The sequence below is a fragment of the Lacerta agilis genome, chromosome 3 (assembly GCF_009819535.1).
Source record: "Lacerta agilis isolate rLacAgi1 chromosome 3, rLacAgi1.pri, whole genome shotgun sequence".
Taxonomy (NCBI): Eukaryota; Metazoa; Chordata; class Lepidosauria; order Squamata; family Lacertidae; genus Lacerta; species Lacerta agilis.
In genome coordinates this window covers 71092718-71116947 of record NC_046314.1, presented here as the reverse complement: position 1 = coordinate 71116947, position 24230 = coordinate 71092718, and the positions used below count along the sequence as shown (strand labels likewise).

Genomic DNA, 24230 nt, shown 5'->3' with positions numbered 1-24230 from the left:
AGTGATATTTCTCTGGATCATAGCCTATAACAACTACATGTTGATGAGATAGACGAGATGCTGACTTTTACATCATATTAGTATAAGTCAGACAATCTCTTTTATGTAAAATTATCAGAGCTGCCTGTAGTTAATAAATCATTCATTTTTAATGCAACATGATGCCCCAATTTTCCTTTTATGGTATCATTACGTATAAAATCCATAATTGTTTTGTTGTTGGGCACAAAGGCCATGATCCAGCACAGTTGTAAAGTGCACTCTTAAGCTTGTTGTTATTGGTGGGCTTAAGCATACCTCAGTCTGTGTTGGACTAGGGCTACCAACAGAATTTCCTTGGTTCAGTATCCCTCTGGTAGGATAAGTAGGGGACATCTAGCTACTTTAAATGAATGAAAATTTCCAGGGCTTGATGAGCTACACCCAAGGGCACTAAAGGAGCTTGCAGATGTAATCCCAGAGAGTCTGTACCATTTTGAGATTTCTTGGAGAACAGGTGATGTCCTTGCAGACTGGAGGTGAGTAAATGTTGTCCCCATCTTCAAAAAAAAGTGGGGAGTAGACCCGGGTAACTACTGACTAGTCAGCTTAATGTTGATACCAGGAAACATCCTAGATCCGATAATTAAACAGGCGGTCTGTGAGAACGTAGAAAAGGATGGGTTTCTCAAAAACAAGTAATACCAGACAATTCTCATTTATTTTTTTAATAGAATTACAAGCTTGGTGGATCAGGGAAATGTAGTGGACATAGTATACCTTGATTTCAGTTTGGCTTTTGACAAAGTCCTCCATGATTTTCTTGTGGAGAAGCTGGTAAAATGTGAGCTGGACGAGGTAACTGTTACGTGGATTTGTAGCTGGTTGACTGACCAAACCCAAAGAGTGCTCACTAATGGTTCCTCATCATCCTGGAAGAAAGTGACAAGTGGGGTACTGTAGGGATTTGTCCTGGGCCAACAACTTGGAGGAAAGAATTGAGGAGTGCTCATCCACTTTGCAGATGACAGCAAACTAGGAGGTTGCTAATGCTGCAGGAGACAGAATGTCTAAAGGGCTGTCACGTGTAACATGGAGCATGTTTTCTCTTGCTCTGGTTGTGGACTCTCCTTCCTTGGAGGTTTTAAAGCAGAACTTGGATGGCCATCGGTTATGGATGCTTTAGCTGAGATTCCTGTGTTGTAGGGTGTCCTTTCCAACTCCTCAATTCTATGATTCTATAATCCTCCAATGCTGCTTATGTAGGTCCTATATATGGATCACAGCTAACAGCTTCCACAATACTATTCAATGTCTCTGAGGCTGAACAGGAATATAAATCTAGGTTTCCCAGTTCAAAGCCCAACATTAGCCAAGGAATCACACTGTCTCTTAAATTAAAGTAACTATCATAAATATAATTGCTGGCTCTTCCTTACCAGTCACTTGGAGGTAGTCATTTCATTTTTCTGGTATTGGAGAGGGAGAATTTGTGGACCATTTTCTTTCACAACAATCCCACAGCAGAACTCCATCTGGAAAAGCCACTGGAATTCTGATACTTTAATGTTTAAGTGATGACTAGGACTTAACCTCATTGTACACAATGAGACTTAATTCTGAGTAGACACAAATAGAATTGCACTGTAAATGAGATCAATAGGAATTCATAGCATATTTGTATGAAATGGCTATAAACTATTAATGGCAAGGGCTCACAGTTACTACTGTACTTTGTAAGAAAACACAACATTGGTAATACCGGATCTTATTTCTTCTAATATTTATATGACCTTTACCAGGAAGGAAAATATCCCTTTGTCAATGCCAACTATTGGAAGACATCTCAATTCTCATTGCCAATACTTTCCACATTTGGTATACTGGGAATAACCTCTTAGTTTCTTCCTAATGTTTTCCCTACCTACACTTTACTTCAGCATTGTCTGTGTTTTAGCTCCTGTTAATGTGAATGAATTGGTTTATTTTGCTTGTGGCATAATACCTCTAATTTGGTGATTCAAGCAACTAGCCTTCTCAGAAGCTGTTGCTGCAGTAAGTGAAAGCTGTTGCAAACAAGTGAAGTTGTTCAGCCTTTGCTATGATGCATATACAATTTTTAGTGCAATTTCCTTAATGGATATTATCTCTTGCGTAGGACTCAGCAATTTTAAACTATTGTTTTGCAGGGATCAGCTTTTAGCAGTCAGCAATATGAAGCTTACAATCTTTTCTTAACAACAGCCATTGGTGATGGCATCAAGCTCTGGGATTTGAGAACACTGAGGTAACAACAGTTTATTTGTATGAGCCTGTGCGCAAATGCTAACTGTGACAAAAGTGGTTGGATTGTCACTAGGCACTATGAATCTAGGATAATCTCTGTTTTTGTGAACAGCGAAGCCCATTTTTTTCTCCTCATGTTCAATTTATATGTCTCTTTTTCCATCATGTTTATGTGAATTCTTTTCAACATTTATGTGTATGCATATGCCTAGAAATGTACTGATGATTCTGCAAATTTACGTTTTGTATAGAATAACAGTTACAGTCCAAAGCACCAGTAGACTCTCTATAGTACAGTATATAGAATCAGATTTATTTTTACTCCAAACCATCCTTTTCCAACCTGAAGCCTTCCAGATGTTTTGGACTACATCTGTCCTGACCATTGACCATGCTGGTTGGAGCTAATGGAGTCCAAAACATCTAGAGGATGCCAGATTGAGGAAGGCTGCTGGGCAGAGCAATCCCAGCCAGTCAATTATGCCAGAAGGCAGATGTGCTAGTACCGTGTTTCTCCTAAAATAAGACACCGTCTTATATTTTTTTTCGCTCAACAAAACACAGTATGGCTTATTTTCAGGGGATGTCTTATTTTAACCGTGTCGCATCGGTACGCTGCATAGCCACGCCTCTCCAGGCTGTTTTAATGGGAGGTACCACGTCACTATGGCTTATTTTCGGGGTATGGCTTATTTTTGGGGAACGGCTTATATTTCGCAAATGCATAGAAATCCTGCTATGGCTTATTTTATGGCTATGTCTTATTTTAGGAGAAACAGGGTATATGTTCTTTGTAAATTTAAACTGCATCCTAATGGCTCCTTACCATCTGGGAGAGATTAGGTTGTGGCATATCCCCACACGCCTAGTTGAATTGACCTTCAGCTGGTGTAAGTGACTTACCCTGGTATATCTACTTACACTGGCTGAGAGAAAACCTTTTTGCCATAAGGTAAGAAGGCAAAAGTTATGCCAGTGTAAAGGGCAAACACAGTGCTTGTTAAGAGTGGGAAATGAGAGTGTCACAGCCAGGGAGAGTTACGCTGCACCCTAACTCCATTCATTGGTCCCACCTACAGAGTTCGGTGTACACCATAAAAAAATGCAAGTATAACTGACATTTAAGCCGTGAGAGTCAATGGAAGGGCAGAAAATGAAGATTTACACTCCTCCTCCCCCAGCCAGGAGCAGTTAAGATGCAGCTTAATTTACACAAGAGGTGTTGGTGTGTATATGTTACATTTCTTCAACATTTTAGAATATCAGTTTTCCTGTTCTAAATAGCCCCGTGGTTTATGCAGTGGGCGATATATAAATAACTTAAATAAGTAAATAAATCTGCCTCTTGGCAGATTAGGATTGCTCTGCCCAAATGCAGGAACATTTTAATACAGGTGCACTTAACCAGGGTGATGGTTTAAGTCACATTTTAAAATCTATATATATTTAAGAGCACATGTGGAGGTGAATCCTATTCTAAAGCAATGGAACTTTGGAATTAAGTAATGAAACACACCTTGTTAATCTTGAAAACCTATTTCATATTATCTGACTTGAAAAGTATTTCATATGCAAATTAGAGCAGAAGAACAGGAAAAACTTATATGGGGAGAACAGTGTAAATTATTGAATTGTAGAGGATGTAGAAGTGAAGTGTGTTTGAAAAACTGCTTTAGAAGACTATGGTGGCCAGCTTAATATCAGTTGATTTTTTGGTTATTGTTTTATAATTTAATCTTATTTTTTTTAAGAGAGTTTGTAAGAACGTGCCAAAATATAAAGGTTTATTACCCCTACCAAATGTCAAAAAGTAATAAAATGAGATACTTTGGGGGTTGGACTCTGTTACATCCTTATGTTTTTGCAATCAACTGGTCTAACTACAATTCATGAAAAATTGGAAAGTTTTTCACAGGTCACTTATCTGCTGCCTCCTTTTCAAACATTAATATAAGTAAAGCAGTTGAATGGTAAAATAGTTAAAAGTAAAATCTGGGTAAGCAGTTTAACTGTATTGTAGCTAATGGCCTTGCTGTATGATGTGTTATTAATGTTGTCAAGTCTTTTTTATAAGCGTCTTTCTTTCCGCTCCTGTTTTTTGTTTTCTCCTCCCTTATTTCTGTTTCCACACTGTCTCTTTCAGTGGCATTAGTTGATTTGATTTGATGTGATGTCATAGTGAGATTGTGTTAGTTGGTGGGATATATCCCCAGCGGTCATTGACTTAGTGGGCTTAATATCCACTGTATGCTTAGAGGGCTTGTAGAGACTTTAGACCCTGAATTATAATTCTATAAATTCTGTGGGCCCTCAGTGTGAAAATACTAATCTTCACTAGACCATCTCTATTGTACGCCATGGACTGTTGAATGAAATATTCAGAGGTTGTGAACCTTCTTCTAATGCAATTTGTTTATTTTTTTAAAAAGAAGTAGTACTTTATTTATTTAATTAAACCCTTTCTGAAGGTGTGAACGTCATTACAAAGGTCATAGTAGCCGCTGTCACCCTTGTGGAATCGCTGTTTCTCCTTGTGGACAATTCATTGCCTGTGGATCTGAAGATAAATGTGTATGTATTAGTAGTTTATTTCTAGTGTATATATGCTATTGTAAATACAGAAAGTTTTGTGACCTCTTATAGCTTTTTGAACTTACAGGAATTTGGAATTGTTGGCCTTTTAATTGATTCTTTTCCCCCCTGAATTAAATTCAAGAATTCCATCACATCTTTGTGTTTATTTGGATTTTGGAACTTGTTGCATATTTCATAAGTTAGCTATGTTACTTTATTGTTTCATGGAGAGGATGCATCTGTTTATATGAAATTACACCTTTGTCTGGAAAATCCAGGTGTGAGTCTGGGGAGTAGGTAGAAAGATGAAGACCAGGACTAAGGGAAATTGAAATTTAAATATCGTGAAAACATAGGCTGCCATTTCAGCTTTCTGTGCAGGGAATGGGAAAGAAAGTTTAAAGCAAGTTTTGAAAGCTTTACCCTAGATATATACAAGACTATAGTGTAAAAAATAAAATGAAAAACAGCACATTAAAAGATAAGATGTTGTGGCTTAGGCTACGCATGTTCTTGAAGAGTAATTACATGTGCTCTGAAGTATGGGAAGGGGTTGGGATACCCCTATGAGGAAACTGAGCCAGGCCAAATTGGCAAGATACGTATTTTAGTATGTATGTAATTAGGAGGAATGTTCTGTGGTTTTCCTCAGTATATTTGGGGAACAATAATGTAATTGAGGATGCTCCTCAAGGTGGTGATGGGTGATAATTCACTTCTACCTCTTTTAGGCAGGAGCATGCCCTACATCCTGAGCTTTGCCTCTTGTAATTACTGTTTACCGACCCAGATTAAGTGGGAATAGCTTCCTGTTCACCCAATATGGATTTTATTATGTGATTCTGTGCAGAAGGGTCTCCCTCCCATCTCCCCATCAATTCTATTGGCCAACAGTGATATTATTCTTGACTCTAAATAGTGGAATCCAGAAATCCTGTTATATAAGCTTCCTCTACGTTTTCAACAATTGTTTTTGTGACATACGCAGTTCCATTTAGAGAGTTTAGTGCTTCACCTCTTCTTTTAAAGAAATGTGTAATGAATAAGAAGCCAAAAGAAGCAATAAAAGTAGGGCTATTAATCATAAACTGCCTTCCACAAGTGTTGGATGGGGAAGAATATGTGTTTGCTGCACTGCTTAAAAACAAAATGGAAACCATATTCCCTCTTGATTCAGGGACATGTTACTGTAAACAAGAGTTTCAGGTGCTTTGCCTCCTGTTTTCTCCTTGTAAAAATAGGTTGGGGAGCTATAAACTAAGAGTTCTCCATTCTCCAAACCATTCCTGAGGAAGCCTCACCACTCTACCACCAATTCACTGGGAGGCTACAGGGGCTGCAGCCAAGAAGAGGGGTCTAAAAGTGCTGTTCTATTTGTAGTTTGTTGAATCCAAGCTATTATTTTAATTCTAGTGTTGTAGCCTTAGCTCTATGAATGTTGTGAATTATAAAAGTACCATAGAAGAATTCAGGAAAATAAGTGTTTCATGGGGAGGAGGATTGGAAAATAAAATTACAGCAGAATCCTAACCATGCCTACACAGAAGTAAGCCCTACTGAATTCAATGGGGCTGACTCCCAAGATAAGTGTAGTTAGAATTGCCACCTTAGTTGCTAGTTGGTCTAGTTAATTATATGCCACCTTTCTCTAAGGTGTTAGTATACATAGGATTCCCAGGTGGTCTCCCATCTGAGCACTGACCAAACTCAGACCTATTTAACTTCACCATGGTTGTTACTATTATTCATTTCATTTATAAATTGCTTCCTGAAGTGATTTACTGTTGTCTCATGTGCCTTCGGACCATACTCTGGGAGTTAAGTTGATGGTGTGCTTGTGTCTGGTTCCAAAATTTACACACACTTAAATAATGGATAGGAGCATTCTGGATGACCTTCACCTTGCCCTGGGACCTGAGAGGTCATCCATGACATGCATAGTGATGTTAAATTATCTAGAATATTCTCACCTCATGCAGACTGTTAATATCCTATTTTTTTGGCCAGAGGAATGAGAATTACTAACATTACAGAGAAGAAAAGTAATGCTTAGAAGAAGCCAAAAAGAATAAATATGTCCAGCATGAAGTACAAATGTTTATCATGAACACTGAAAACTGGGATATGAAAGTATACTTCTGGAAAGTATGCATTGTTTCTTGATTGTCTCATTTGAGGTTTAGGCCAGAATAATATGTGATAACTGTGGCTTCAAATACTGGTTGTCACCAAACACCTGTAAAAAGGGGGCTTAGGGATTATTTCAAGTGGGAAAATGGCAGGCCAAGAAGGAGTGCTGAACCTTTTCTTTGCTTGCTGCTTTTCCTTTAGCAGTGTCATGGTGACCCCTGAATTTCGTGAGGACCCTGCCCTTCCAGTGACCCAAGATTTGGATGAGCAAGCCTTTGGGAATGACTCTCTCCCCCCCCCCCCCAAGGTTGGCTTCTAGGAGATGCCCTGGAAGGACCTCTGGCAGATTAGTCCACAGTCAAGTCAAGGGAAGGTTGAGTCATCCCCCTCCAATCCTCAATAGAAATGGTGCTAGGAGGTCCAAGCCCAGGCAGCTGTTGGTCAACAGAGTGCACACCTGAGAATCTAGTGTCACTGCTTGACTCTTGAGTAAAGGATTTCTTGAGAGTAATGGCATTCCACAGGAGTAAGGGATTTTAGAACAGACTCAAGTATGTGCATCTGGTGTTGGTTATATAACATTCCTTCAGCTCTTGCTCCTGGAATCTTCTGACTGTCTTCTAGCTGCCAACCTCTAGATCTTGTGCTTGACCTCTGCTTTATACTGCTCGGTGCTATCATGTTTTGGACCTGAGTCTGCAGCGGCCCCTGTTGTGCAGTCTTGCCCTACTCCAGCTTAAGGACTGAAACCTACACCGGCTATAGTATACAGCCTGTTTCCCCTGCTGCTTTGACAACCTTCTGTTTTCCAATTGAAATCACACATATACACGATTTACATTAGTTTGGCAGGAACCAGTGTTTGAAGAACTGCCACTGTAATGCAGTTAGGATTAGAGATGGCATAATCCTTAACCATTGTTAAGGCCAGGGATGAGAATTGATTCCATGGAGATAGGTGGCATGTGATTCCATAACCTGCTTCTGATCCCTTAACCATGATGGTAAGCATTGGGGTGTTGCATTCTGTTGGTAGGCCAATAGAATTATTAAACAAAACTCCATGTTTGTTGTCTGAGAATCAGCTGACTGGGTTGAAGTTGCCATTTAGTTTCTTCTAAGGCGACATGTTTTTGTATTGCACAAGTGAAACATTTAAGAAAGTGCTTCAGTAACATTGAAGCAGTGTTTCAGTAACATTTCCTGAGTGTGTGTAAGTTTTTCAAAAATTCATAGTTAAAATGCCCATCGATCATCCTCTAAGGCAGAGATGGCCAAACTTGGCCCTCCAGCTGTTTTGGGACTACAGTTCCCATCATCCCTGACCACTGGTCCTGTTATCTAGGGGTGATGGGAGTTGTAGTCCCAAAACAGCTGGAGGGCCAAGTTTGGCCATCACTGCTCTAAGGTTTCTGACTGCACATGCAAAGAGGAGCTGCAAGCCTGTATTCAGCGATACACAGTGTTGTTCTGTGTGTTTACCCCATCTTCAGCCTCTTGTTACAATGTTATAGAAAATTAAACTAGAAAATGGATGGTAACTGGACACATCTTCAATTTATATGGTATTATAGTGTCCCTGCTCAGCTCACAGAGATGGTATATTTCATTATCTACTTAGAAATATATATATATATCTCTCTAGAAAGAATTTATATCTTGGTGCTTCTCTTTTGTAGCCCTAACATAATGACACTAGGAAATTCTCCTTTGAACCTAACTGATTTTGAAAATGTGCTGAGAACAATCTGTACATTTCCAATAAAAGGAAACAGAAGTAGGTGTGAGGTTACATACTCAGGGAGGCCATATGGATGTGAATAGTAGAAGTAAACTATTTTTACTTCTAGCTGAACTGGGGCAAAGATGAAAAGGAAATATCAGTAGTTTCTGAATCAGTCATTTTTATTATTAGGAATAGGGTTAAATATGAAAAAGTGAATTTACTTTGGCTTTAGTAAACCAGATTTATATGCACATGTGAATTTTCACTATTTCTCCATTTCCTTCATGCCTCTTTCCCTCTCTTTATAACTTGATGTTTTAAGGAAATGTGTAACTTCTACCACTAAATTCACATACCTGATGGATTTTCAGAGTAACTGCTATTCATTTAGTATATTCCAGAAAATTTAGTATTTCAGAATTTCTTAAAGGTAAAGGTACCCCTGACCGTTAGGGTCCAGTCGCAGACGACTCTGGGGTTGCGGCGCTCATCTCGCTCTATAGGCTGAGGGAGCCAGCGTTTGTCTGCAGACAGCTTCCGGGTCATGTGGCAAACCAGAGCAGCGCACAGAAACGCCATTTACCTTCCCACCAGAGTGGTATCTATTTCTCTACTTGCACTTTGACGTGCTTTCGAACTGCTAGGTGGGCAGGAGCTGGGACCGAACAACGGGATCTCACCCTTATCCCTCAGAATTTCTTACTGGTTAGTAATGATTGTAGAACAACATATGATTTTATCATTGGTTGTAAATCACTTTGAGAGGTCTTTTTTTTAGCAGGAAGCGATACATAAATTTCGTAAACCTAAACCTAACTAATCAAGACGTGGGGGACAGAAAGCAGTAAATGCCTGCTACTACTGAGTGGAAACCAAGATGAAGGAGGCCTCATGATCTTACTAGTGGTTATCTGTTGTATATGGCACAAACAATCCCATGTAGGTGGAATTTTCTTCAATGCACTGGGCCTCACAAGGCCTATGAAAAGGCTTTGCATTTCTCAGCACTGACACAAGTTGACGATAAGTTGTCTTCTGCATTTGGATGGATAAAAAGATAGAGTATAAATATACTTGATGAATGTCTTCCTCTAATATTGTGTGTGTGTGTGTGTGGCAGCAGTGTGTGAAGCCTGTAACTTGTTCTTTCTGAAAAGAAACTAGCACCATATTTCTAGCCTCAAGAAATTACATGTGTAATGTGTTTTACACTGAGCTGCTTAAAGCATCATTTGAAAGTCCACCTTTATGATAAGGATATATCAGAGAGACTGTGCAACTGCACTGACCATCAGTTTACCTGTAGATGGAATTCAAGATGATAGTTTTTACCTATATAATTCCCTGAAGGACTGGATCCTCCTGTGTGTTACGTACTGAAGTGTATGCAGGTTCCCATAGTGATAACAGCAAGAACCTTTATTGAAGTAACACAACTGAACAACGGGGGTAAAGCAACTGCTTATATACTCTGAAGGCCTAGGCCACTCCTACTCTCAACGTGATTGGCTGTCTTAATTCCCAAGCTGCGAATCATAACTCAGAGTTTAAGGGCCAATGGCAGTAGCCTAAATCCTGAAATGTTCTGTGATAAGATACCATGTATCAAATCAGAACACAAGGGCTCAGATTCCTTAGTCTAGACTCAAGCTCAGGCAAACACAGACCAATGAATACGTAACACCTACACTGAAGGTATGACTCCTTGTTAACTAGCTGTGCTTCTTATCCACGAGAGGCTACTAATAGTGCTCTCTCAGCTTATTTCGGTGAAAATCATGTCATTGTAAAAAAATAATAATGGAAAAGCAGTTTACTATTTTTGGAATTACATGAGATATTACTAACATTACAATTATATTTATATATTGTAAATATATTGTAACATAAAGTGTGATGAAAAAGCGTCTGTAAATACTTTTCATTCTGACCAAACTTAAATTTGATTCAGTGACTGAAATTGATATGATTTTTTTTAACACTACTGAACCCTGCTTGTTGTTGTTTTTTCAAAATGCAAATTACATTAGGTCTTCTGACAGCTTTAATTGTGTGTTATTTCTTTCAGGCATATATATATGAGATGCATTCAAGCACTTATTCCCATAAGTTGACTGGACACACAGAATCTGTCATCAATGTGGCTTTTAACCCTTCATCTCCTCAGGTATTTTTCTTTGTTTCTCATTTATGAATTTTAATTTCTAATTGCTTTCGGTATTAATCAGATATTGCTTTTCTCCCATTGCTTTTCCCGGTGCCCTCGTATTTTCTGTTATTAATATCATTAAAGGTCAATTATATTTGCCTTAGTTATTAATGTTTGTGGAATGACTTTCCCATTGAAGTGCATCTTTCTCCAATTTTATATTCATTTAGCTGTCAGGTAAAAACCACAGCCTTTGTCAGGTTTTAAGAGGCTAAGTTATGTCATTTTTATGGTGCAGCTAATTACAGTAGTTATATATTTAATCGGAATTATTTTGAAATCTCTTGCACCACCTTGTCCCTATTCCTCCCAGTAAGCAACAGTGACTACTTGCCAGGAAGCTAACATACCAGCTCCATTCCGCCCAGCATGCCACTTCTGGTGACTTACAACATTTCTGGAAATCCAATCATTTCACAATTTAATATAACTGATTATTTGTAAGAAATGTGACTGTATTTTAGATAAAAGTTACAGTTGTACCTTGGAAGTCGAATGGAATCTGTTCTGGAAGTCCATTCAACTTCCAAAATGTTTGAAAACCAAATCACGGCTTCTGATTGGCTGCAGCCAATCAAGCTGTGGAAATTCCGTCGGACGTTTGGGTTCCAAAAGAATGTTCACAAACTGGAACAATCACTTTCGGGTTTGCGGCGTTCGGGAGCCAAAATGTCTGAGTTCCAGGGCGTTCGGGATCCAAGGTACAACTGTACTTTAATTGAATATATCCTGACTGATTACCAAGTAGGCATTGCAATATGAATGTTTTAAAGGGAGTGTTTCATTGTGTATGTTAATTAATTAAATTAATTTATTAAGAATCTTTATATTGTATAAACTTGTGTAATTTTTTTAAGCTTGTAAACTGCTTAGAAGCCTATTTTAGAATTAAATGGTTAATTAATTAATTAATGTAATAATATTTGTCATTAGGGAAAGGATATTTGAATCTAGCTGTCATTTAAGTGGGTCATTTTAGCTAGTGTAACTTTGGAAATCCCCCTTTCAGTTACAGTTGCACTTCAGTTACAGACAGAGGACGTTTTATATTGAATTTTGCTGTGGAGGTACCTACCCACTGGTCAATAGGGAAATTTACATCCAATACAAGTTTCCTAGACAGCAAAAATTTTAGGGCTGAAATCATAAAAAATTATTTATAATTGGATATAAGTAGTATTGGATGGGTCTAAAAATACGAGTTACTGAATTTTTACTGGCTACTAGGAAAAGCTTGTTTTCCCTGGTGACAACATCTGGAGAACTCAAGTTTAGAAGAAAGACATATATGAAAACATTGTTCTTCTCTGGTTCATTGCCACCTGTTCACTTAATCATCAGTAGCATGTAATTTTCCACAAGTAAGCTACGTTTTGTAGTGATAGGGGGAAATCGTTTTTCTTTTCATTATTCACCAAATTTTGGCTTTGACTTGGCATTAAATTAGGTTATTCCTCTTGAGCTTGCTGTGTGCTTTCCATCATGTGAAAGACTGCAAGATTCTTTATTAAAAGACAAGCATCCTGATTCTCAAAGTTGTATTGTGATTGCAATAATGCATTAGTTGTGAGGCAGAAAGCTCTTAAAGACAAGAGATTTACATGTGGCCAGGGGCGTCGCAGGGGGGGCGGAGGGGGCGGGGGGGCCCCGTGCAGCACCCCTGTTGGGGTGACACATGGGGGGCCAGCCCCGCCTGTGGCGTTCACCAAACTTCGGATTGGCATAGAAGGTGTTAAAAGGGAAAAACCAGTAAGAACCTTGAGGGGGCGGAGTTATGTGGGCTATATAAACCCCTCCCGGGGAAGGAAAGGAGTTCTTTAGTTCTTAGTTCTTTGGTCGTTGGGTCTTTGGTTCTTTAGTCTTTAGGCTTGTTGTTGGTCTTTAGCTAGGGGGCTTGTTGTGGGTATTGAGTGCCTGGTAGAAGGGTGGCAAGGGAAGGAGTAGGAACAGGGGTGGGAGAAATCGTTGGGCACTGTTGTTAACAAGAACACAACCAAGAAAGTACTGTTTATTCAGAAACCACATGCGTATGTACTAAACTTCAAATAAAACAGTTTTGTTCCAATATTCTCCTTGACTGAACTGAGTGAAGTAAATACCAGACAAACTGGTTGGTGGCAGCGGTTAAGTAATAAAGTGGTGAGTGCAGGTATCAACGGACCGTTAAACGTCTGGGGGACCTGTGCAGGTTGAGCGAACCGCCACAAGTGGTGGCACAGCGGTGGGATCAAAAAGTCCAGTGACTGGAAAGAGAGGAGCAATACACCTGGAAGGGGGAGAGGATAAATCTGGAAAGGATATTATCCCGTCCTAGGGTGTAATTGTGGAGACTCTTGATCACCATGAGGCTGAGAAAGAATTAAGAACTGGTGATCTCAAAAGTTATTCTGGCAGAAAGGTTTAAGTTGTGGTCGGGGCAAAGTACGCTGGAAAAGGTTAGAGAAAGAACCTTAGGCGTGACTTTGAGACCATAGTCTTGGAGAACCTAGCCCAGAAAACAGAGAGAGAAACACGTTCTTTTCTTTAATAGACTGTTCGAACTCCTATTTTTAAGAAAATGCCACCCAAAAAGACTAAGAACCCAGTGAGAGAAACCTCATACGAAAGCTCTGAGGATTTTGAAAAGTGGAAATTAGTACAAGAATATAACTTCAAATTAGAGCTGGAAAAATTAAAAGCTGAGCAGGAAAAAGAAAAATTAAAAGCTGAGCAGGAAAAAGAAAAATTAAAAGCTGAGCAGGAATTAGAAGCAAAAAAAATGAAATCTGAGAAAGAGGAGCGAATGTGGGAAAAAGAAATGCAGTTTCAATTGGAGATGAGGAGATTGGAAGTGACTGCAATAAAAAAGCAGAATAACAGTAACAATACCAATGGGCAAACACTTGTGAAAATAGAGTTAACACGTTTCCCAGAATATAAAGATAGATATCCCACAAGCATTGCAGTAGCTCCACGGTTAGGAGATGAAATTAATGAAATCCGAGACTATGTGTATGATGGACCCATATATGGGGGGAGGAATTGGGAGAACAATAAAAATAAAACTGAACAAAATCGAGGAAAATTTACCTCAGACTCCACTAAGGGAAATTACTCCTCAGAGAAGGGGCCCAATGAAAAGACATCCCTACAATCAGGAAGTGCTGAGGGAAAAGTTAATGAACCCAACAAGACAGATCCTCCTGAAATCTTTTGTGGGAAATGTGGGAAAAAGGGACATCGGAAAGATAAATGTTGGCAGGAAAAAGAGAAAATAAATAGTCCCACAACTATAAAGAAAACATTTTGTGTCCAGGCTGTAGAGCAGGGCCCAACTGATTTGGTTGTCATGGCAACCAACTGGAATACAGTTGAGCAAGGGCCTAATGAGGTAGCTGAGGCCAAGGTGCTACATTGTTATACCATCCTATATGATGAACACTTATTACAAAGTGCTGGGGAAAACATTTGGGTAGAGGGAAACAAATACTGTGGGCTGAAGGATACTGGCTCACAAATCACAATCCTTCACCCTGATATAGTAAAATCGGAGGCCATCATTCCCGGGAAGACTATAAGAATAAAGGGAATTTCCAAACAACCTGAGGTACTACCGATGGCAAAAGTTAAAATTGGATATAAGAGTTGGTCAGGACAGTGGGAAGTAGCGATCTCTGAAGAGATTCCCACCGCAGTTCTTATTGGTTGGGATTTAGTAGAACATGTGCGGAGTGCTTTTGTAGTCACCAGAGCACAAGGGAAGTTATTGTTGCACAGGCCTGAACAAAGTGATACAGTTGCTGTAACCACTAAGGAAGGAGAGCAGCTGGGGGGAAGGGTGTCTATGGAAACAAGAGACGCTTCTTTATTTCCCCTGACTATTAGTCAAGCCTCAAGCTTTATGGAAAAACAAAAGGAGGATTTAGAATTAAAACCCTATTTTGAGGCGGCAGAGGTAAATAAAACCTTAACTCCTGAGAGTCCAGAACAATTTAAGTTGGACCAAGGTTTATTATATAGAGAAATTCTTATCAACCCAGCAAGGGGTGGTGGTGAGCTACAACAACGATTGGTGGTTCCAACTAAATATAGGGGCAAGATCCTGCAAAACACGCACAGCAGTGTGTTTAGCGCACCCATGGGGATTAATAGCACAAAATACCTGACATTCAGGATGGACGATGAAATCCATAGTGTCCAACTGAATGCCTCAAAGCCAGTTAAGTCACTAAACCATGAACCCAATCTAGACTACAGTAGGCACGTTGTTGAAAAAGCCCGTGAAGTTGGTAAAGAAGGGTATACCTGCAGTGTGACCAGTGACCTATCTGTGAGATCAGTTAGAACAACTAGTCGTATTTATGCTAAACCATTCCGCAGTTGGAAATATAGAAAGAAAAACGTCCTGGAAGTTATAGCTGACATGGTGTCCCATCAACTTTCTATGAAAGTGAAAGTGTTTCCTACACTAGAGATTGTGTGGTGGGAAGATGGGTACCCTGCTGCTTACGCAACACAAATAAATGTCCAAGATAAACGTGGTTACACAGCGTTAATGTGGCCAAGACAGCAAAGACTTTAAAAAGTAGTCTTCAAATTGCTCAAAGTGGGAACTGTTAAATCGATACAGAGCAAAGATGGACTGACAGCAAAGGAGATTGTTATGAGCAATAAGCAATCAGAGCTTTTAGCCTACTTTCATTAAGTGATCACGCTGGTATAGAAAGCTTCAGCAAGCTGACTAAAAAAGAAGCTATCCATAAACTTATGAAAACAGTTCCCAGTACGTTTAAAAGCCAGACAACCAATTCTTATGCAGCCGTTGATGACGTGGAGATGTGTGTACAAGACCTCGAGCGTGAACCCTTAACAGAGATCCAGAAGGAGGGAGAAGTTGGTCCAAGAGAGCTTTTGACCCTGAGATACAAGGACTCCACACAGCTTGGAATCCACAATCATTACAGACGCCTCGAGTGCAAGGAACGGAGTGGACTGTGTCATCCAGCAGAGGAAGACAGCTTGCATCCCATCAGGTACGGCAGAGAAAAGACTGGTGTCAGAGAAAGATACTTCTTGCAGCATTTAAGGACAATAAGGAGTGTGAAAGGATCCTGAACATCATCGCAGATGCCTTATCCCGAAGACCCAAAGGCAAAGGTTAAAATGGACAGTTACGACTTTTCTTGCAATGAACTAAAGACCTAATGTTGCATGAACTATTGTATATAATAAAAAACAAATAACCACAATTTTTATGCCAGTAGGATATGAGAGGTTAAGGTTAGTAAGCATAGAAAATGTTTGTTTAAATTAAGGTGTCATGCAGTTTGATCAGGAGGTCACTTGGCAAAGTGTACCCTCCTGAATCAAACTTTCTAAAGGGGGGAGGTATGTGGCGTTCACCAAACTTCGGATTGGCATAGAAGGTGTTAAAAGGGAAAAACCAGTAAGAACCTTGAGGGGGCGGAGTTATGTGGGCTATATAAACCCCTCCCGGGGAAGGAAAGGAGTTCTTTAGTTCTTAGTTCTTTGGTCGTTGGGTCTTTGGTTCTTTAGTCTTTAGGCTTGTTGTTGGTCTTTAGCTAGGGGGCTTGTTGTGGGTATTGAGTGCCTGGTAGAAGGGTGGCAAGGGAAGGAGTAGGAACAGGGGTGGGAGAAATCGTTGGGCACTGTTGTTAACAAGAACACAACCAAGAAAGTACTGTTTATTCAGAAACCACATGCGTATGTACTAAACTTCAAATAAAACAGTTTTGTTCCAATATTCTCCTTGACTGAACTGAGTGAAGTAAATACCAGACAAACTGGTTGGTGGCAGCGGTTAAGTAATAAAGTGGTGAGTGCAGGTATCAACGGACCGTTAAACGTCTGGGGGACCTGTGCAGGTTGAGCGAACCGCCACACCGCCCACTGGGATTTTTTTTTTAAAAAAAAGTAGGTTATTTTCGGCACTGCGGGGGGGGGGAGCCGCAGGGGCGGCCAGCGAGGAGGGGTGTCACCCCCCCTCGCTGGCCGCCCCTGCGGCTCCGCCCCAGCAGCGCCGAAAATAGCCCCCCCTTGCAGCGGCGCAGCTCGGCATGGAAGCAAGGGGCGGGCCAGCGAGGTGGCCCGTCCCTCTCCCTGCCCTGACTTGCGCTGCGCCAAGGGAGCCCGGGCGGCAGATTCAGGAGTCTTTGCGCGCTCCAGCAGCCGCGGCAAGAAGGGGTGCTGCCGCCGGGCGGAGGCTTCTTCAGGAGTTTTTGCAGCGCGCAAAGACTCCTGAATCCGCCGCCCGGCACCCCCGGGGGCGGGGCGTCGCATGCGTCATGACGTCATGACGCACGCACGCCCCGCCCCCCAGGGGTGTCTCTTGGCTTCCCGCCCCCGGCAGCCAAGGGGCTAAGAACGCCCCTGCATGTGGCCTCTTCACAGCTGACCTAAACTGGGTAGATTGGAGATAGGGAATCTCTAAGTCACCTTTATGATATACAGTGGTACCTTGGGTCAATAACTTAATTCGTTCTGGAGTTCCGTTCTTAACCTGAAACTGTTCTTAACCTGAGGTACCACTTTAGCTAATGGGGCCTCCCGCTGCCGCTGCACGATTTCTGTTCTCACCCTGAAGCAAAGTTCTTAACCCTCGGTACTATTTGTGGGTTAGCGGAGTCTGTAACCTGAAGCGTCTGTAACCCGAGGTACCACTGTAATGGTTTCTAAGAAGTAGAATTTATCAAGTAGAAATGGAGTACCATTTTGCATGTGGCAAGTAGAGAGACGGAAGTAAAAGGAAGCATTGCTGTTTATAATAGAAAACACAGGGAAGGACAGGGGTGAAAACAGCATTAATTAAAATGTCCTTCTAATATAAGAGAAGTAGCCACGACACATTTTGGGACATACAGATTCACCCATTTTTTAAAAGATAAATTAGGGATGTGCGTTGCATTTAGACAGATTCCGAATCTTGAGCTGAATTGGATTGATAAGATAGTATTTAGGAGCTGCATGACCTGAAGCAGGATCCCTCTGAATTGCCACAAATAAAATCAGGGACCTCTGAAGCAATTCAGGCCAGTTTGGAGATTTCAGTGTTTAAAAAACTGCACACAGTGTTGAAATGTTTCTTCCCAAGCTTGTCATATAAGAAAAGACCAGGGGGGTGAGAGGGATTAGGAAGAGCTGGGGTGTTTAGCTGTGTAACTGACAGATCTAGCTTTTAATCAGGTGGAATGATTTTACCAGGACTCTCAAATAAGAATGCTTTGGGGAATGATTTTTGTTATCTTTAATATTGTTATCTTGGTTGTATACACTTGACATTTTGTCTCAGAGGCTTTAAGCATGCTAAGACATCAGAAGCAATAACTAAAGTATAATAAACATTTATATTTTGACTAGACAGCATGGAATAATTTAAATCATCTTATTTATTAAAGGAAATATGATCAGAAGACTAGATTATGTAAAAATTGAATACTGCTTCTTTCAGAAATTACTACTTATTTCTTTCAGTAATAACTGCTTACTAATAATGTTATCATTTATGTCACAACAAAATCTTTCCCTTTGACATTGTGATTGCAACCCTTCTGGGTGAGGCTTATTTAAGCTGCGACAAAACCAAGGGCAATATGACATCAATAGGGTGTGCCATTTGGAGTCTTTCAACCATATTTGTACTGAGTAAATCTTTGTACATGGTGGATTTATTAGTTTCTGCGGTACTAAGTCATGTAACACAGCGATTTAGTCACAAAAAATGAAAAAAATCCTTCCAGTAGTACCTTAGAGACCAACTAAATCTCCACAGCGATTTAGAACATTGAGTTTGTTCCTTTGCACTTTTATTAGCAAACAATTTGTGAATGTTCTCCCAAGTCAATTACTGTCTGTATTTTCCAAATGAAGGAGATTGCAGATAATAACTTCTGCTTCATTCTTTTTCACTGCTATTGTCCCTACGTTAAAAATATTGTTATGACACATTGTATGATCCTCAGTGTGCGGCTTTTGGTTTTAACTGGAAAAGCCTTAAAACCAGTTTAGCACTTGGAGTGGTGTCTAGCAACGCTTCCTCTGCGTTCTCCTGCTTCTCCAGTGCTTTAGCAGAGTTACCTCTTGTAAGGGGAAATTGGATGGGCGCTAATAATTTTTCCAAGCCAATCAGAGGTTTCAGAAAAATGTCCCTAATAGCTCTTGTTATTACTGAAAACACTTTTTGCCCCCCACCCCCAATACTCTTCTTCACGTCTCTTTATTTTCCCGTGTCAGTACATGGGAGAAACGAGAGAAGGAAGATTCCCTTTCTCTCCTTTCTCTCTTCTACCCCTGTTACCGGGTTCCACTAGGTGGTAGTGCACTGTGGCACAAAGCCTTGGGTATTATGGGAGATTGCTGTAGCTCTCAGGAGAACTACTATTCCCATATTCCCTTGGTATTTGTTCTGTGGCAAAGAGCTACCCAGAGCATCACAAACAGAGGGAAGGGGGAAACCCTCCCTTATCTACCCTCCCACAATCACCACTTGACAGGAAGCAAAGAGAAGTAGGGCAGATGTTTGAAGGGCTAACTAACAGGGAAGGCTTTTGTTGCTGGTGAAGGATGATGCGGGGAGAACTAGACATGAATCTCCAGCTTGGATTTTCATCTGAGCTGGAGAAGAATTCAAGGGTTTCAAAAAAAAGTTACTTCTTGTTTGAAGCAGGCTTCCGTGAATCCCAAAGTTCATACCTGAGCTTGGCTTGGAAGAACTTTACTAGCATCTCTAGACATCATATAATGTAAACTTAATTGAAGATCTAACAATTGGGCAAAGTTACAATGTAGTAGATAGAAAAATAGAGGGGCCTTGAAGCAAATTCTCATCTCTAGAATATATTATTTATGTGCAGCTTGTGAGGCAGCACACATATAATTTTTGCATGCAATATCCTACCTTGAAAATAAACACCAGGAAGCAGTTTTCCTTGCAAATCTTATAAAAATGAAATCATTCAACATAAAAGTATTGATGCCAAACCCTGCTGCATCTTTCCAAAAACAATTGGGTTGGCTGTTTTTCTCTCAAGCTAGATTGTACTTTTATTGGAGAGAATCAGCTCTTAACAGTTTTGAAATGTTGTGTTTTCTTTTCTGCCAGATGTTCTAACTTTATATGCCAGTTATAACATAATAGCAAATAAGAGGGGGAAAGTGCAGTGTAATCCCATGTATGTGTACTTGGAAATATGTTCCTCTTTGTGCAATCAAATTTATTCCAAGAAAGGTGTACAGATTTACAGATTTTAAATTGAAGTCTTTTAAAACCAATTATGACCATATAGGTGACAATGGACAAAATTCTACATAATCATAAACAATTTAAGATAAATTTAGGGTACATCATGTTCCCTGTATCCAAGATCAGCTCATGCAGATAGAATGCCACTTTAAGCCACAATTAATAAATACATTCTTTCAGCAGAAATTCATTACAACTTTCTTAGGTTGCATTTCTTCATCTCTGAGCGTTCCCACAGTTGATGTATCTGTTCTTTTAGCCCGACAGAGCTAGTAGCAGGTAGCTAGTTGTGTGTGTGGTTTAGATTAGGAAATAGGAAATAGCACAGGGGGGGGGAGACTAAACACATCCCACCTCTGGTGCTACTTCCCCCAATTAAATTAGCAGACCCAGGAGTGGTCTCCCATGTCCCATCTAGTTGTACCCTAAAATTTCCTTATGGGGACCTCAAATCAGGTATTTCAATATATGCAATGATTCTGCCAGGAGTTTGAAAGATGGCAGAAGAATTCTTTGAAAGAACCTTACTTTAAAGTGTTTCAGGGAACAAAATAATGACACCTGCTGAATTTTGCCCTTCTTGGTGAATTCTTAAAGGGATAGAAGCCTTTGGTTATGCTACATCATATCAACTGTCCTAGTTCCATGTCTACAAATGTTATTTATATCCATCCAAAGGGAAAACAACAGCATTTTTTCTGTGACATAACACTGTGAAGTAGATCAGGTAGCGAGATTTCTAAAACTATCAAGTAAGCTTCACAAGCAAATGCAGATTTAAGTTTTGTGCCCCACCAGAGACTTATTTATGGGAGGGCAAATGGGACAATTGCCCGGGGCGGTAAATTTGAGGTTGAGGTGGTGGCATTTGCAACACCAGCAGGGTGCCTGGACTCTCATCTTTCATTTAAGAAGAAGAAATAAATAAATAAATAAATGTGTAAGCCTAATTCCATCCCCCCATACTCATTTTCTATGAAATGAATAGCTTGACCCTGTTTGTAAACACTGTTACAAAATCTTTTGAATAAATACATTTTTGTGGTTATATAAAAATAAAAGAAACTTAATTGAAACTATGATGAATTTGTTAGAATGTTTTGTACTATTCCAGGCACAAAAAATATTTTTGAAAACGATGTCAACAGATCATAAAATGCTCAATAAAAACATGTGTTCTTATAGTCATAAACATTTCTGCTAAGCATTTTCCCAGCCATCCTTGCAAGATTATGCTCTCACCTTTTGGTACTCATACAAAATGACAGGTAGTCAATGGAATATTCCTTCACTGAAGAGCTGAATCAAATTTTATAGAAAAATCTATGTATAAAAAAGCTAGCCAGCTGTCTGGAAGACATATATAAAGATTACATGGCCATCTGGATAGGGAAAGGGTTACTGGAAATAGGAAAGTTTCAAACCTGCTGATCTAATGGATGAAAGTCTGAGGCTGTAACTCCATGCACACTTATTTGGGAATAAGTCTTATTAAGCTCATTGGGCTTACTTCTGAGTAGACATGTATAGAACTGTAGTATTAATTTGGATTGCATTTTTAGATTGCATGTCTTTATGAAAAAACTCCATTGTGAGATTACCATCCAGGCTTTTTGTCAGGCTACTTTTATGTCTTAAAATGCAATTTCAGCACCACACCTCCCAGTAGGGACTGGCACAGCACTTGCACAGATTTTTGGACTATTATTCTTTTTATTAGTATCTGATTCCTGGTCACTTTCTTTTAAAGCAGTTCATTAGTTACTTCCTGTTCCCTCAAGTCGGTGTGGCTGAAATACGAAAGTAGGTATGGTGAGAACTGCAGTTTTCAAGCCTGTGTTTCAGTTGACTCGCCAGCTATTTGTACTCGTTTAAATCATTTTCTACTATTCATTATTATATTAAATTCAGTAAAATAAACTTAACTTCATTTTTAAAGAATGTGAGTTGGAGGCATGTTGGTGGCAGTCTCTGGGCTGCACTGTGTTGCACAGCCTGACCAGATGTAAACATGGCTGGGCCAGATGTAGAACACTGGAGTGGTAGCAGCTCAGGGAACGCATTCCCATGTGCACTGTGGCAGTATAAGAAATGGCCATCAGTTGTGGGGGAGCAGAGCGGCTTAGCCCATTTCAGGGGATGGAGAGACAGCTTTGTTGAGAGCTGAGGGGCTTAAAGTGCTACAAAGGAAGGAAAGGAAGGGAAAGAGATCAGTGAAGAAAGTGAGAAGCAGCAGGTGACCTGCTGAGCAGGGAAAGTACAGTCTGGGCACTAAAAACCCGTGTTAAAGAAGATCTGGAGGAGAATTTGAATGAGAGCTGTAACTTCTGACTCCCTGGGGAACCAAGAACCCACCAGAAGGATCCTGAAGAAAGTGTTTGTTCATTATAACACCACTGGCCTTGATTAGATAATATTTGGAAGCAGGGTGAGTTAGAAATTCTGAATTAATTTTAGATGTCACCTATCTTAGTGGCTATTGACCCAAGAATATACTTGTGGGAATTATATGACAGTTATATTTTCCTTTTGCAAAATCAGTATATTGATTTTGTACCGGCTCCTGTCTATACAAAAAACTGGACTTCTTTGCAATTTTGCTTTTTTGTTTGTTTGTTTGAGACAACTTACTGAATTTATTATTGTGAATGTTCATTGTGTTACAGTATGGCGTAGTGAACATTGTTGTGATACTTGAAGTCGAGATGTAGAGTGAAAAAACCTTTAAAAATTGCAACCAATCTTGGGCCAATCCTTAAAAAGTATTGAAAGTAACCCCTCATGTGTCATTCCTTCCACCTTCCCTTCAAACGAAAGAAAGAGAAAGGGAGAAAGAGAAAGAAAAGCATAAACTTGCAGAATTGAGCTTTATCTAGTATTTGAGTGATCCTCAAGTCTTGGACATATAAGACAAGTTGCTGGGTTTGATATGACATTCTATGCTGAAAACCTTCATTTTCTGTTGGGATCATTTTCATTGCTGCATAATTCCATGAAAATGGCAACCTACAGACTCATTTTTCATATTCATATATAATTTCCCAAAGTTTCATGATATGGCAACAGTTTTTTTCAGAATGGCATTTTACACGTGAATAAAAGAACCAGAAGTATGACATACAAGGTAATTCAAAATTTATTTAGTTTCCCCCCGGTGTTTAGTTAAAGACTTCTTCAAGAAAATAGACAATAGATTAATGACCTTTTATTGAGTTGATAGTTTTGCAATTTTCTTTGGCACATAGATAATTTTTTTAATGTTAGGAACAAAATCAGACACGCTTAGGACAACAAAACTTACATTGTTCAGCATGTTATGTAGGTCACAAAAAACACACGCTCCCTGCCCCTTCAACAAATGAAAATAAAAATCTGAATGTTTTAGCTTTTTCTTTTTTGAATTTGTTATCATTTAAAAAAAAAAAACTGTTGAGATGTTGGCTGAGATGTTTTTACATGTAACAGTTCTTTTGACAAACATAGCACCAAAATGTGCAACTTATTTTTTTTACAAACAAACCTTACTGAAGTGTCATTTGCTTCACACCAAACCTTTTGTAAAGTCATAAAACGTGTTTCTTTAGTTCATCCCCCCCAATCCACAAAAAACAACTTGTAGTAAGAGAACTAATTAGAAGAGAAAATGCTTTTGAAAAGAAGAGTGATATTCGAGCTCCTAGCAGAAAGATGGGGGCTGTGGAAACTACTGACACTGTACAGTGTTTCTGTAGAAGGGATGGTGTATCTTGCCAGCTGTCAGGAAAAAGAAAGAAACCAAAACTGAAAAACAGAAAAAAGGGGGAAAGGAGGAAGTACACAAACAACTCTTCGGTATACTGGTTGAAAGAAGAAAATGACATATATAGTAATGAGCATCCCAAAACCCCTTTGGGATTTCAAAAGTTTGTGAACTACATCCAGAGGCAGTTAAGTTAAATCTCTAGTAAGGATCATCAAGTTTTCTACTGTGTTTATTGTGAGAACTTAAGTTGTCTTTTGGCAGCATGCAAATTTGAAGACAGAACAAAGAAAATTAAAGAACCGATTGAATTGATTGTGTGTGATAAAAACTCAGCAGACTGTAGGAT

At 39.6% G+C, this 24230-nt stretch overlaps 1 protein-coding gene across 1 annotated transcript in view; it reads left to right on the top strand.

The window, feature by feature from the left end:
• The window catches only part of WDR27 (WD repeat domain 27), a 61150-nt gene that overhangs the window by 25849 nt on the left and 11071 nt on the right, over window positions 1–24230 (top strand). Inside the window, exons 22-24 of the mRNA XM_033144218.1 lie at window positions 2169–2266; window positions 4734–4836; window positions 10764–10862. Of these exons, the coding sequence (XP_033000109.1) occupies window positions 2169–2266; window positions 4734–4836; window positions 10764–10862 (300 nt within the window). The remainder of the gene's footprint in view (window positions 1–2168; window positions 2267–4733; window positions 4837–10763; window positions 10863–24230) is intronic.